The sequence below is a fragment of the Archocentrus centrarchus genome, chromosome 24, assembly GCF_007364275.1.
Source record: "Archocentrus centrarchus isolate MPI-CPG fArcCen1 chromosome 24, fArcCen1, whole genome shotgun sequence".
Taxonomy (NCBI): domain Eukaryota; kingdom Metazoa; phylum Chordata; class Actinopteri; order Cichliformes; family Cichlidae; genus Archocentrus; species Archocentrus centrarchus.
The window spans coordinates 639,989-655,306 of NC_044369.1; the positions used below are offsets into that span (position 1 = coordinate 639,989).

The 15,318-nt window shown below is 45.2% G+C and overlaps 1 protein-coding gene across 3 annotated transcripts in view; it reads right to left on the reverse strand.

The window, feature by feature from the left end:
• The window catches only part of vta1 (vesicle (multivesicular body) trafficking 1), an 81,115-nt gene that overhangs the window by 53,827 nt on the left and 11,970 nt on the right, over positions 1-15,318 (reverse strand). For all 3 annotated transcript variants that reach the window (XM_030721139.1, XM_030721138.1, XM_030721137.1), the window contains exon 2: positions 508-602. In XM_030721139.1, coding sequence (XP_030576999.1) covers positions 508-602 — 95 coding nt within the window. The remainder of the gene's footprint in view (positions 1-507; positions 603-15,318) is intronic.

The window sequence follows — 15,318 nt, forward strand, 5'->3', positions numbered from 1 at the left end:
GAATGGCTTGTATCGGTGGCCTCGCAGCCTTCCTCTAGCATACATCTATATTATGTTTACTTGTGCATCCGTGTGAGGGTCAGCCAGCTGAGCTGTAGGCCCCACTGCCCCCCCTCCTGGTGAGAGGACAGCCTCAGGAGCGCGGTGATAATATGACCTGTACAGACATGGTTCCCCTCCCTCAGGACAAACGCACTAATTCAATTCCTGCATCCAAGTCTCCTCAAATGTTCTTTCTGCATTAACCAAAACATACATAACAATAATGCTGTGTTATATCTATGCAGATGTGCAGCTGCATGTGGGCATACATGCTCCACCAACACCACTTGGGAAGCACCGGTACATGTCAAGCTTTCATATACAGTAAAGCCAGTCCAGCTTTCGGGATACAGCTTCCTGTAACAACGTTCACCAGCTGCCTCCTGCTGAGCGGAGTACGCATACCGACAACACAGCCCTGCCAGGCACCAAAGGAGTAAAAGGACTAAAGCGAATCCGACTTACCGACTCCAGCTGGTCCATGAGTTTAACCAGGAACTTTCGGCACTCCGGCGTTTTGCTGTCCAGCTTCATGCCCGTCTGCATGGCATAGAGCCGACCTGCGGGAGAGACGGGAGGAGAGGAAAGCTGAGCAGAATTAAACAAGTTCTTCTTCTACAGCTTCACTCACAACGGACCAAGACACAAGAAAGACCCAACAGAGGCCTCCTCATTAAACTTTCACATCAAAGCCTACGCAGATGTTTTCTTCCCTTCCACGAGGAACATGGGAAAGACTCCCCCAGACGAAGCAGGCCTGTGCACAAAGACCATCAGAAGAACTCTCAGAATCCCTCAGCTGTCAGTTCCTTCTGTGGACAGGTTCTTCTCTATGATGTAACCCCTCAAAGCTAAACCAGGACAGCTGGAGCAGCAGAGAGCCTGCAGGCACTGACCTCCTCACCAACTCTTGGAGAAGTTGGACTTCAATTATTTTCTAAAAATGATGAACTTAGAATAAAGCTGCTGACGAGACAAAGCATTTTCCTATTGTTGTAATAGATATCAGGATCTTTTCCTTTTTGGGGGTGTTGGCATTTCTGTGCTGTATCAGCTGCTCTTTTATTTAATGTATGTGTTTGTATTGGGGACCATTACAAGCTAAAAGCCAGCATTCAAAAGCACAGACTGTGTAAGAGATGCTCGTGTTTTTTAAACAGCTCGAGCAAAAACTTTGAACCAGTCTGTGTCTACAACACAAGCTCAAAACTATGTGAGAGCAACGTGCACATCTCTCATCAAACCCATCAAAAAGATCTCGATATTTTCTCAAAACAATTCAAAATTGAACACGCGTTCCTCCACACCGCCGAGTTTCATCAAAGCATCGATGTGTTTTTGAAAACCGAACAGAGCTGCAGAGCAAGAACAATCCACAGCAATTTTTCCATCAATAACACACACACACACACACACACCTGAATATTCCACTATTCAGACATTGTTTGTTGTGTAGGGATTCAGGATTGTGCTCCTCTTCCTCACAGCAGCGATCGTCGTGCTTCACTTCCCCTCATGGTGACACTTTTTATCCCGGTTAGATTTTCTTTTATAAAAGCTTTTTGGAATAAATCTGGTGTTTTTTGGACAAATGGTTGTGTTGCTGTGAGAGGTCTCTGCAGCCCCTGTGGTTTGTTATGCAGGTGGAGGTTGTGCACTATGTGAGGAAAAAGTTTAAAAAGAAATCTTTAAGCTCTCTCTGAGGGTCACTGTGCATCATTTTTACCCCTGAGCCCAGACAGCAGCTGTTGTCCGGGCTCAGGGGTAAAAATGATCTTTAGATAAACTGAGAGACACTTTTAGGCCCACCTGCACACCAGCGAAGCTCGAGATATTGGCCACACTACCAGCACACACAGCTTCCTCTGTCATCATCAGACATGCAGACAGCTGCATCTGCTGGAAGAAAAACTGACACTCGTTCTAAACCAACAGGCAGAAAGACCCAAAATGGGCTTTCACAGTCCCAACTCTGCCTCACTCTCATCACATTCACAGGTATGTCGGAGTAAAAACCTCCACCTGTGCTGACAGGCACACAAACATTACTGAATTCATCTCTAATCCACAGCTGTGTGTGTGTGTGTGTTACACTGAGTCAGCAGACTGCGTGGGGTGAAGGAAGCGGCCTCACAGTTTCAGTCAGGTGGATGCTGGGAGGATTACCTGCCAGCATTTGCTTGTTGCAGCAGTGCTGAAGGCGCTGAGGCAGACGGGTCACATCAGAGGGGATCTCTGCCTCCACTGAAATTCTCTCTTTTGAATGAGGAACTTATTTTCTGTTCTCATGGTGGATGCTAGTACCAATATGACCAGAGTTTCATATGATGAGGTCAGTGAGCCAAGAACAGTGTTCTACAGACTCATATTCATATGGTTTTATTATGCTCCTAAATCTATTTGATGCCAGAGATGTAGGACCACCCACCTGAGGTTCAAACCTTCTGTTTGTGAGGGACAGCCAATCAGAAGAAAGCTGGCTTAAAGTAGCTTCAAGGGGGAGAAGCTAGAACAGCGTGCTTCCCAGTAACAACCAGCATCAGATAAATGCTGATTATTATTTTGAGCAAAAGCTTGTAGAATTAATAAAATTGGTCATTAATTAAGCAAAAATCAGTCATTTTCTGGCTGCAGCTTGTCCAGCGAGGGTTTGTTGCTTGTGTCTGTTTTTTGCCTTTAATTTGAAAATCTTTGTTTTTTTTTATTTTGTGATCAGACCAATGACAACATCAGCTGTAATTTCCATAACCTAAAACTGAACTGGCAGGTGGATCCGGTCCCAACAAAGAAACAGAACCACCATCATCTTGGGCCACACAACCACGATTTCCAGCTTGGACAGTCGGTCTGTGGTGTTAGCAGGAGACCGTGAACATCTTGCTGTGCTCTGCATATATCTGAGTAATCAGTTTCCACCTCATGTTTGGTATTTGAGTCACAGTCCTGCGCAGCATCAACAGAACAATGGCCCATTTCACAGCAGCAGAATGGTGGGGAGCCTCTGTCCAGCCGCCAAGGCCAGAACCGCTCAATATTTCCAAAAAGCACCAGCGTGACACACATGTAAGCATGTAGTGCATGAAGCCACGGCGGCAGCTAAGCAGAGCGAACACACAGCAAGTCCTCAAGCAGCCGTTCAGCCCGTCACGACCCACAAAGGAAGCCTTTGTGTCATTACGCCCTACAGCACAACACTGAGCTAGGCTGCTGTCACACACAAACGTACAGGGTTGTGACACCACAACACACGGACATAACCAACACTGGAGCCCCCTGGTGGTCAGTGAAGGTACAGTTTATTTCTTTATATGAATCATTTATTGTTTTTCCCTGTCCATCATGTCCACATAAGCACCAACAGTACTCTGCAGCCCACTAAAGTAAAGCAGCTGAAACACTGACTCTGTATTTAAAATGAAAGCACAGCATGAAATATTTTTAAAATACATTTGATTCCTTCTTTAAACCAGTGGTCTAAACCAGGTATACAGGCTGAATATCAGCATATCAGCCAATAAGAGGACATGAACTGGTGCTTTGTTTTGTTTTAATAATGGTGATTTCTTCATTTTCTATCAGAACACAGGAAGTAAATATAAAAATATCAATTAGGTAAACTGGAGCTGTCTCCAGACGTTCTCAGAGGCACCTCTGGGAGAGTCAGAGCTGCAGTGCACAAAGCCTGAAAAGCAGCCCAGCTGGGACACATCCTCTGAGGAGATGGTGGCTGAAAGTGTTTGAACCTGTCAGGCTGTTATTTCCTGCGATTACAGGGTCTCTGACAAGCTTTCCTCCCTGCTGCCTCTCCTAAACATAATTAGGGTTAAAAATGCTTTTTACTGGAAGCGTTTGTTTTTTCTACGATGATAAGCTTAACATGAAGGACTGCTGCTGCTGCCAAGTCTCAGAGCGGGAAAAATAAAGTGCTGTAATGTCGCTGAGGAAGGATGTGCACTGAAGGTGTTAGACGAAACACTGGCACTTCCCATGAATGCACACTTCTGCCAAATGTAGTGAAAAACAGTATTTCCAGAAAGTTCACCCCCTGCCTGAATATCCTTCTAACTTCTGTGTGTGTGTGTGTGTGTGTGTGTGTGTGTGTGTGTGTGTGTGTGTGTGTGTGTGTGTGTGTGTGTGTTGGACGCAGGGACTGTTTGGTCAGAGAGCATCTTCAGGATGGAGCAGCGAGCCCCTCGGCCCTCGCCGGCTGCAGGATTTGTTATGACAGTGCATTCATTTGCTTGCACAACACATAACTGAACATGTCAAAACCAATCAGTGCAAACTGAGCCACACCAGGGAAACCTGTGATGTGCTGCATGAATTTCCTGCAGAGGCTTCGACTATCGTCACTTCTGCAGCAGAGATTTCATGTGCACAGATGCTAAACTCAGTTCTATTATGATGGGAGTTTTCCTCGTTTGTATCTCCAAGTGACAGTTACTATTGTAAGAAAATAGATTCAGCAGGGAATAATCAACCCTACTGTAATGGTGCTGGCACGATGCCACTCCCTCTGTGCAATTTGTGACATTCTGTGCCAGTCTGAATGTGGGCCAATTCTGTGTCACAGCGACGACAAGGACATCATTTTGGAGAATAGCTGAGTCGCTGTGTGTGTCTGAGTGTGTGTGGAGAGGGAAAAATGTTCAGAGTGGGCCTGTGGAGTCCAGGCCCACAGAGTTAAATCACTGCCACAGATTGCGGAGAGTTAATCCACCACGACGAGCTGAAAAGCACGACTGCAACGTGCAGCTCGAATACAGAACCGAACACAGCGAGGAAATATCTGACTATCTGCTATCTTCAAATATGTCTTTGCTTTGGTACTAAAAGCAGCTCACAGAAACTTCCAGAGAGTTAACTGAACTGAGTCCGCGTCCTGTCAGTGGAGACAGGAAATGCTAACAGAGTTTGGAGCGATGAATCCAAATTTGACATTTTGGTTCAAACGACCGTCAGTATGTGCAGAGGAAGGAGGGAGCTACAACAGTGAGTGTGGTGGAGGTTTGGAGCTGCATTTCATCAGAGCCCAGACCTCAACGTTACTGTAGCGGTGCAGGATCTTCTTTTCAGAGAACAGAAAAAAGGCAGCAGCATCCAAAGAAGAGCTTTGAATGTCCTTCAAGAAGCCTGGAGAACGATTCCTGAAGAGACTGCAGGAAGCTGCCTCAGAGAGTTCAGGCTGAGCTGAAGAATAAAGGTGGTCACAACAAATATTGACTTCCAAGATCATTAGAACTGTACAAACTGTTGTGGCCTCATAAACTGTATTTCCATACTGCCAGAAGTATTCCCTCAAATCCAGATCATTGAATTCAAGTGTTCCAGTCACTTCTATGGCCACAGGTGTATAAACCAAGCACCTAGGCATGCAGACTGCTTCTACCAACATTAGTGAACCACATGAAACTCCAAGTGGTTCACTAATGTGTGTGAAGAAGACTCCACATTTACATGCATAAATAATGTCATGTAATTCAGTTGGCTAGCTAGCTATAACTTAGCCACATGGCATGAATCTGGTGATGTTAGTTTGCAACATTAAAGTTACCTGATCAGCCCCGAAGGTTTGGATGAATTAACCGACCGTATCCACTCACGGCAACATTGTGATACATGAGACAGCTTGTAAATCGTGGAGGTAAGCTTGAGTTAGGTCACATTATCCAGAAGAACCTCAGCTCAGGGTGACTTCTTTTTTTTTTTTTTTTTTTTTTTTTTTTTTTTAGCCTGTCATGTCTGGTAGATCTTGCAAGCAGAACTGTGATCTGAATGCGTTGTTGTGCCAAACATATTTGCTATTTCAAGATGAGCTCTATAGGTTCTCAATAGGCTCTTCTTGTTGTTGTTTTAACCCTTTATTTTATTTATCTGAGTTATTTTTCCACATACTATGTAACAGCCAGAGCTGACAGGCTGAAGAAGAGGAAAATAAAGAGAAGAAAAAGGGAGAGAGAAAGGGAGCAAAAAAAAAAAGGGGAAAGAGCACAAGTCTATTAATCAGATACTTCATCACTTTAACATATAAAAAAAATACTATCAATACTTGCAAAAATAAATTTGTGTGTGAAAAACAAAACTAACAAAGCATGTTACGCACACCAACAATTTTGTTGAGTTGTGATTGAGTGGGCGTTTGTGTCTGTGTCATGTTTGTGTCTGTGTCATGGAACGTACTTACCAATGAGGGCAAAACGCTGCAGCTCCACCCATCAGAAGCCAGAGGCAGGTACGGAAAGCCCCCGGAAACCCAGGCCACCAGCAGCCCACCAAGGGCCAGGAAGACCCCCGGCCACTCAGTCCAAAGACAACCGCACACCTACCCCAGCAGACGGGAGAGGGTGGTCTCAGACGGAGCCCCCCCAGTCGAGGAGCGAGGGCTCCAGGGAACCCAAGGCGATGAGAAGCCAGCCCCCCCCCAGCGGCCAGCCCCCTGCACTGGCCGGCGGCAGGGCTCCCGGGCCCACGGCACCCAAGGACCGCCCGACCCTCCACAGAGCCCCCCCCCACGCCGAAGAAGCCAACGCAGCCCCGCACCGCACCCCCAAGGGGGGCAGGCCAGTACCCACGCCAGAACACCCAGCCCCACCCAGGAACCCCGAGGCACCCCCATCCCAGGGGGGTAGGGGGGAGGAGGCAACCAGCAAGGAGCGGCCAGGAGGCAAGGCACAAGGCCCAGACCCAGGTCCAGCCATACATACAAACACACCCAGACACCCGTGTACACATTTATACACAGATACTCATACATGCCCATACATACTTACCCACACACAGATATGCCATACATACACATTCACTCACCCACCCATACTCACGGAGACGGTGACAAATACACAAAGACACACATTCATCCATAGCTACCCACCCTCTGAAGGCGGGGCAAGTGGAAACCACCCCAGGGCCAACAGCGACCCCAGGACGCCACCAGCCCGGTCCCCAAGGAACCCCCCGACCCCTACCCCGGGCGAGACGCAAGAAATCGGGGTGTAAGATGGCCCATCCACCCCTCCTCCTCCCCAACTTGTAGGTCTATGTGTTAATGTTTGTGAGTGAATGAGGTGTATAGGGGGCAGTTAAAATTGAGGGGACAGTTATGCCACAAGCGCCAACTGTTGGTCGTCAGCGCTTGCCCATACTGCCCCCCCAAAACCCTCCATGTCTAAAGTGCAAATAAAATTTGGAGACAGACAGTGACGAGGATCCGAGTGGGGCCACCTCAGCGGCCCATCTCATCAACCTCTGAGTAACATGCCTGCCCCAAAGGTCCTATGTGTATCAGGGTGTAAGTGTGTATGTGTTGTGAGTTATAATGACTAAAGTGCAATTAAAACGGAGAGGCAAGTGGTGGTGCAGCTCTCCACGTGGCCTCTCCATCCTACATCTGTGAGTGATGTGTATTCTGTGTGTGTGTGTGTGTGTGTTTGTGTATGGGGAGGGGGAGGGGGGGGGGGGGGCATATGACCAGGAAAAATCCTGGAAGAAGAGAGCCAGCTGGCCGCTGGCTCAATAGGCACCCCGACCTCCCACACCCCAGCACAGGGCAGGGGGAGGTGAGCCCGGGGCCGCGGTGACAGCATCCCGGAGCACTGCAGCACCCGAGGTTGGCGCCCTCGCCCCCACCGCAGAGGGCGGCCCGCTCCTCCTAGATGCCCATTCACTCAACAATAGACACAAACAGGCGACAGGACATACTGGCCTGGGCATGGAAATGCAGTGCCCAGTCCCCCCCAACCACCCCACCGCGGCCCCATCCCCCACCCCACCCCCCTGCAATGCAGGCACCCCAGGGCCCCAAAAGCGTAGACCGGACATCCCGACGTCAGGCCAACCCACCCCACCCGGCGGCGCGGCCGGGACAGCAGAGGCCCCCCCCGCGCCAGGGGGGGCCCACCGGGAGCCGGCGCGGCCCCAGTGCCGGGGCCCCAGACCCCAGCCCCCAAGCCACACAGGGAAGACCAGCCAACCGACCGAGGGCCGGCACCACCCCCCCAAGCACCCCGCCCACACCCCAGGACTGAAGGCAGCACCATCCAAGCCCCCACCACCACCAACCAGGACAGGCACACAGACATCACCAGAAGGTCGCCCCAGGACCCCAGCCCCAGGAGGCTACCAGCTACCCAGGCCCCCGGAGTCCCCCCCCACCCCCCCACAAAGCACATCAGGAGCAGAGCCCGCAGCCCACCACCCCCACTAAGTAATGGAGCTGAGCAGTGGGAACCAAAGAGAGTCAAATTCCTCCAATTTGTTTTTAGAAGAAGCAGACATTCTCTCTAAACTAACATGATCTACTAATAAATTTCTGTACTGAGTAATACATAGTTTATTTTTTGTCTTCCAGTTCATGAGGATCATCTTCTTAGCGATGCACAAGGCAGTAAGAACTATGTGTGATATATTTAACTCCATAATTAATTCACTGACATCACCTAAGATGCATAGTCTGGGGGAAGTTGGGATATGACAGCTAAACCATGTGGATAGATCTTCACAAATCCTCTGCCAAAATCTCTGAACTGGTACACAAGACCACAGAGCGTGTAGATGATTATCCTCTGAATTGCTTGTACAGTGGGTGCATATGTTTGAGTGTGTAAGGCCCATTTGGAACATCCTTTGTCCAGTGTAGTATGTTCTATGGAGAATCTTATATTGTACAAGTTGTATTTGGGGTCTTTTAGTCATTTTGAAGATATTTAAACATATTTCTGTCCATAAATTTTGATCCAGGTTGACAGAAAGATCACGCTCCCATTTTGTAATTGGGAGGGAAACTGAATCATCAGTTTTTATTAATAATTTATATAATTTTGATAACAATTTTGGGGTACAGAGGTTAAGAAATTCTGTTACCCAAGTAGGCATTTCTAGATTCAATTGATTAAGGTTAAATCTTCCCTGTAGGACGGACTTAACTTGTTGATATTCCAGAAATCTACCGTTGTCAATTCTATATTTTGATATAAGTTCTTGGAACGTGATAAAATTTCCATCTTGGATAATATGTTCTAAGTTATTTATACCCTTATCACGCCATAACGGAAAATTCAGCATTTTCTTTTTCTGACAAATATCTGGATTGTTCCAAATGGGTGTTAGTTTACAGGGGATGAGTGAAGACTTAGTTATTTTTAAAAATTCCCACCAGGCTGTCAGAGAGGTATTTATACTAAGGACTTTATAGCAGTTATGATGTTTAATACTGGAACTAATGAAAGGTAAATCTGAGATTTTTATTTTTCCACAAAACGCCTGTTCTAGATCCAGCCATGGGTTGTCTAATGAGTTGGATTTGATCCACTTTGAAATATACTGCAATCTACTGCTTAAGAAATAGTAATAAAAGTTTGGTAATTCTAGACCTCCACTGTGTTTTGGCTTTTGTAAAGTTTTTAAGCTTATTCTTGACGGTTTGTTTTTCCATAAAAATTTTGAGATGTTTGAATCTAGTGACTTGAACCAAGGAATAGAAGGTTTATTAGGGATCAATGAAAATAGATAATTAATTTTTGGTAAAACCATCATTTTAATGGCAGCAACTCTCCCCATAAGTGATATAGGTAAACTGTTCCAACGTGTGAGATCATCCTCTATTGTTTTTAATAAGGGGATATGATTTAATCGTACCAAGTCTGAGAGCCTGGCGGAAAAATTTATGCCTAAATATCTAATATTTCCTGACTTTAGTGGGGTCCTAGAGGTTCTCTGGAAATTACAATTCAGAGGCAAAACTGTTGATTTACTCCAATTGATAGAGTAATCAGATATAGATGAGAACTTATCTATCAGTGTGATAGTCTTCAAAAGAGAGCCTTGTGAATTCCCAAGGAAAAGTAATACATCATCAGCATAAAGGCTAAGTTTATGGTCCATATTTTCAGTTTGAATCCCTTTAATATTTGCATTTTGACGGATTGCTGCTGCTAGCGGCTCAATGAAAATTACAAAAAGAGAGGGAGAGAGTGGGCAGCCCTGCCTAGTGCCCCTCTGCAGACTGAAACTTTGTGAAATGAGATCATTTGTCCTAACTCGCGCATTCGGAGAGCTGTGTAGTGTTCTGATCCAGTTTATAAAGGATGAACCGAATCCAAATTTTTGCAGAACTGCTAGTAAGAATTTCCAATTTACCCGATCAAATGCTTTCTCTGCATCTAAAGACACGATTGTCGTCTCTAATTTGTTAATAGAACAATAGTCTATTATATTTATCAGTCGACGTGTATTATTGGCTGAGTGCCGACCCTTGATAAAGCCTGTTTGATCTGGATGTACAATAAATGGAGTAATACTTTCTAATCTTTTGGCAAGGGCTTTGCAAATTATTTTAAGATCTACATTAATGAGAGAGATTGGCCTGTAGCTGGATGGGAGTGTGGGGTCTTTGCCTGGTTTAAGAAGCAGGCTAATGTTAGCAGAGTTTAAGGTTGGAGATAAGATGTGGTCATTCTGAATCTGAGTTACCATTCTGAAAAAAATGGGAGCTAGCTCAGACCAAAATTCTTTATAAAACTCGGCTGGAAAACCATCTGGGCCTGGGGCTTTATTATTTGGGAGATGCTGTAGGGCTTCACTAAGTTCAGACAATGAAAGAGGTAAATCCAGAGCTGCAGCCTGGCTGTCATTTAGTTTTGGTAGATTTATATTATTAAGAAATTCTTCAATTTCAGTATCAGATGGGTTAATCTGTGGTGAATATAAGGCTTCATAGAAGTCTCTGAAAGAGTTATTTATTTGTTGTGGGTCATGAGTAATAATACCAGTCGAGTCTTTAATAGAAAAAATAGCTGTTTTTTCTTTATTCAGTTTTAATTGCTTGGCCAGGAATTTTCCAGATTTATTTCCATGCTCAAAGTTTTCCAAACGCAGCCTCTGCAACATAAATTGTGTCCTTTTATCAATTATTTCATTTAGCTCCAGTTTCAGTTTCCTCAGGCTGATAATTGTATGTTCTTGTGGTGAAGCGGCATAAGCAGTTTCTAAAGATTTAATTTTTTGTTCTAATTCTAACACAAGTGCTTTTTCTTTATTTTTCCTATGCGAGCAGTAAGATATTATTTTGCCCCGCATTACTGCCTTTCCTGCTTCCCAAAGAACACATGGTGATATTCCTGGAATATCATTATATTCTAAGTATGCTGACCATTCCTTTTTGAAATAATTAATAAAATCTTCTTCTTTAAGTAATGATGTATTAAATCTCCAGTTCCTGATTGGTGGTGTGACTCTTTTCTGTGTCAGAGACATAGACACCGGTGCATGATCGCTAATAGTGATAGGGTGAATCTGAGTGTCTGTGATATCCATCATTATGGAGCTGCTAACTAAAAAGTAATCTAAGCGGGAATGAGATTTGTGTACTTGTGAGAAATAACTATAATCTCTCAAAGTAGGGTGATGTGAACGCCAAGCATCGCAAAGTCCAAAATCCTTCATGTACTGTTTAAGAATGTCTGCAGACTGCCAGTTCCTCTGACTCGCTGCTGTACTGAGCCTGTCAATATCTGCATTAAGTACCAGGTTGAAGTCTCCTCCTATTACAAGTGTGGTGTCAGAGTGATCTGAGAGTGAAGTGAACAAAGCATGAAAGAAGGAGTGGTCATCAACGTTTGGTCCATATATACTAGCAATACATAAATCTGTATTCTGTATAGATAAATTAAGTATTATAAATCTACCTTCAGGGTCTATTGTACTGTTGCTAATGTTAAAGTTTATCTTCTTGTTAATCAATATAGCTACACCTCTTTGTTTGGAGTTATAGCAGGCTGAGTACGTGTGAGGGAACTGTGGAGAGGAAAGAGTGAGCACAGATGTTTTGGACACATGTGTCTCCTGTAGAAAAACAACATCTGCTTTTAAGTCTTTTAACCGATTAAAAATTTTTAGTCTCTTTTCCCTCGAACCAGCTCCGTGCACATTCCATGAGACAAATCTGAGTGTGCTCATATTTAAACTAACTGATGGACTGTTGTGTGCTCACTAAGGATGTGTGTGTGTGTGTACATATGTTCTGTATGTTGGCGTGTGCCCTTTATATTGATGTGTGCGTGTGTATGTGCGCTGTATGTTGGTGTGTGTGCATCTGCGCTGTATGTTAGTGTAGTAAACTGTAGCATTGTAAGTGACGTAAACATATTGCTGAGTGCAGAAAGAAAAAAGACGTGTAAAAAGTGAACTAAGTGACATAAGAATGAAATTAGATGAGGGGAAAACAAAACAGAACAAACAACCAAACAAACGATCACGGTACTATGCTGACTCGTCGGCGTTAATGGTACTACTTAGACAGATTTAGACTATTTAATGGTACTGTTTAGATAGTTGAAAAAAAAACTCAGAAAAGAACGTTAATATGGACACAGATCACCTGATCGATCAGCTGAGCCATGGCGTGGTGTTTTTGTCTCGGTAAAGCTGTCCGTTTACATACAGTTTGTCCACGGCGATGACAGCCCGGGAGCCTTCCTGCATGAGCTTCTTCCGGATGGGGAATAGGGCCTTGCGTCGCTCCAGAATCTCCTTTGGAAACTGGTCGTTGACGCTGAAGTCCGTCCCTCTCAGCTCCCGGCCGCGGCTCTTCACCAGCTCTTTTTCTTTGAAGTGTTCGAATTTGGCCACGATCGGTCTGGGTCTGCGTGCTCCGGGTCGCTTCCCTCCCAGGCGGTGGACTCTATGGAAGGCGATGGTCTTCACGGCGTCCTCCGGGAGCTTCAGGTGAGTTTGGATAAATTCCTTCACTGTAGCCTCCGGGTCCTCCTCTGCCTTCTCCGGGATACCTGAAAACACAAGATTTTCTCTCATGCTGCGGGCCTGAAGCTCGATAATCGATTCTTTAATTTTCTTATTTTCTTCTGAGAGCCGGGTCGTTTCCTCGGTGAGGGAATTCACCGACTCTCTGAGGACCGCGTTTTCAGCAGCCAGTGTTTCCACCTGATGCTGGCTGAACTCGACTGACTCCCGCAGGGCCTGAAACTCCTTGTGAAGGATTTCAACCAGGGCCAAGCGGGCGTCAAAGCTGGACAATTTGTTATTAATGGACTCCAGAATGTCCACAATATTGGTGGTGGGTGGCGAAGTTGCCTCTGGGGAATCTTCTGGGCGGCTTCTTTTTGTGGACGGCGTTGCTTTGCTGGTGGAGGGAGTCGGCGTCTTGTCTGTTTTCCCCATGACGACTCGCTCAAAACACCCGTCGATGTACCGCAGCAAACTATCCAGGTCCTCTCCACCGTCCTCCAGATTGTTGAAAATAATTTAAGTTAGGCTAAGAAACTACCTATATTTTTTTAGTTTTAAGCCTGTCTAGTTATAAATTGGCGAGAAAAAAAAAGGCTAATCACGCAAATGTTTGCTGATAGAGTCACGCCGCCATTAACGATACTGCCGAGATTCACAAAGTCTCGCGTGACTACAGCATAGTCTCCGTCTCCGTGCCCCTCGTGGAAAGCTGGTTCAGTGTGACAGGCTGTCTGAGCCTTAGGTTTCTAAGTGTGTGACGTGAGGGTGACTTCTGATCCCTGATGTCAACTGCAGTTTTCCACAAATCATTCAATTTCCAGGCTGACTTCATTCGTTAAAACTTTTGGGAAATCAGCTGGAAGTCTGAGCCTGTTCTCTGTGAACTTAGTTGGAAACAGACCAAGTTATAAGTCATCAATGAGGTCATGTCTTCTATTACAGTGAGGGTCATTAGGAAAATCTATACCACTGTCACCACACTCATATCATTCCCTTCATGCTGAAGAGATAATCATCACGCTCAGCTGCAAACTCTGAAATCATGTAATTACAGCCAGCATGTGGACCCAGCGATGGCTGAACCATTGCAGTCTGTGCACTGTGCCGACTTCCCTGCAGTTTAAACTAATTACATGTTAGTGGGGAAGGGACGGAGGCTTGAGTGTTGGACTTAATGTTCCTGGTTTCTGAGCTTTGAGGGGAAACATCTGAACATCTCTCCAAGCTGTGCCTCCCTGTATGGATTCATTAATGCCAAACACTTCAGTGCTGTTTATTAGAATCCAGTGACTACAAATCATTCAAGACAAATACCTACAGCCATTTCACTGCAGACCAACAAACAACAGAATCAATCATTTCACTGACGAAGAACATTTCAACTTTGAATAAGTTGCCTGCATGTTTGGATATTACACTAAAAACTGCATAAAAAGCAGTGTGTGTGTGTGTGTGTGTGTGTGTCTCAGACACAGGGATGGTACCTGTGTTCACCCTCTTCTCATTTATAATGTCGACAGTCCAATCAGTGTGAAACGGCGTTTGTAGCACAGCCAAATGCTGTCAGCCGGGGAGCTGCAGGTGAATTACGCAGCTTCATTACAACTGAACAAATCATGGCGTTGACTCAAACCTCCATTGACTGGCCTGTTCTGGGGTGGAGGTGAGATAAAATATTGCCTGGTATTAGCTGGGTAATTTAGATGGCCCTGCTGATGTAGGGCTGAGGCTGAGTGATGGTAAATGCACCTGCAGTCAGACAAAAAGGATGGCAGTGCATGTTCGTTATGTGGGGGCCTGATGGGCCCCACATAACGAACGGCCTCTTTATATATATATGAAGTTCTGTATGTTTTAATGTTCGCTCACTCGGCACTGCCAGCCACAACGGCTCAAAGTGCCTCAAGAAAGTACACCTTGGCTCTAATACAATTATGTTACACACACACACACACACACACACACACACACACACACACACACACACACACACACACACACACACACACACACACACACACACACACACACACACACTGTGTTAGAGACAAGAGTCAGATTTCCAATTTAATACAATATTTATTTCTCTGGAGGGCCAGATTTGTAACCATCTGTTAGCCAATTAGTGGCAGTTTTCGACTTGTTTCAGTGATTGAGACAAAGAGCCTATCAGAGAAAGAAGCATCATTATCTCAGTGTGAGTGGAGGTGGGGAGTAGATTAGGTTTTCTTTAGGGATGTACTCTTTAAAATCTAATCAGAAGTCCTGATTTTGTCACTTGCTGACAGGAAGTACTGATATGAAGCCAACGCTGTAATGCTAGAAACTGCAGTTCCTCTACTGTCCACTTGAGGCTCTAACAGTAAGTCCCCATCATAGACAAAATATGTCTATGGGGACCATAGACTCCCAACTTTACAGCAGAAATAAACAGCCTGCTGCAAAGTGGTTTTGGTCTTTATAACTACTTCACAACAACTGTAAGTAGGGGATTTTTCATGCATAAAATTATGGATGTAACCACTTTGACAGAGT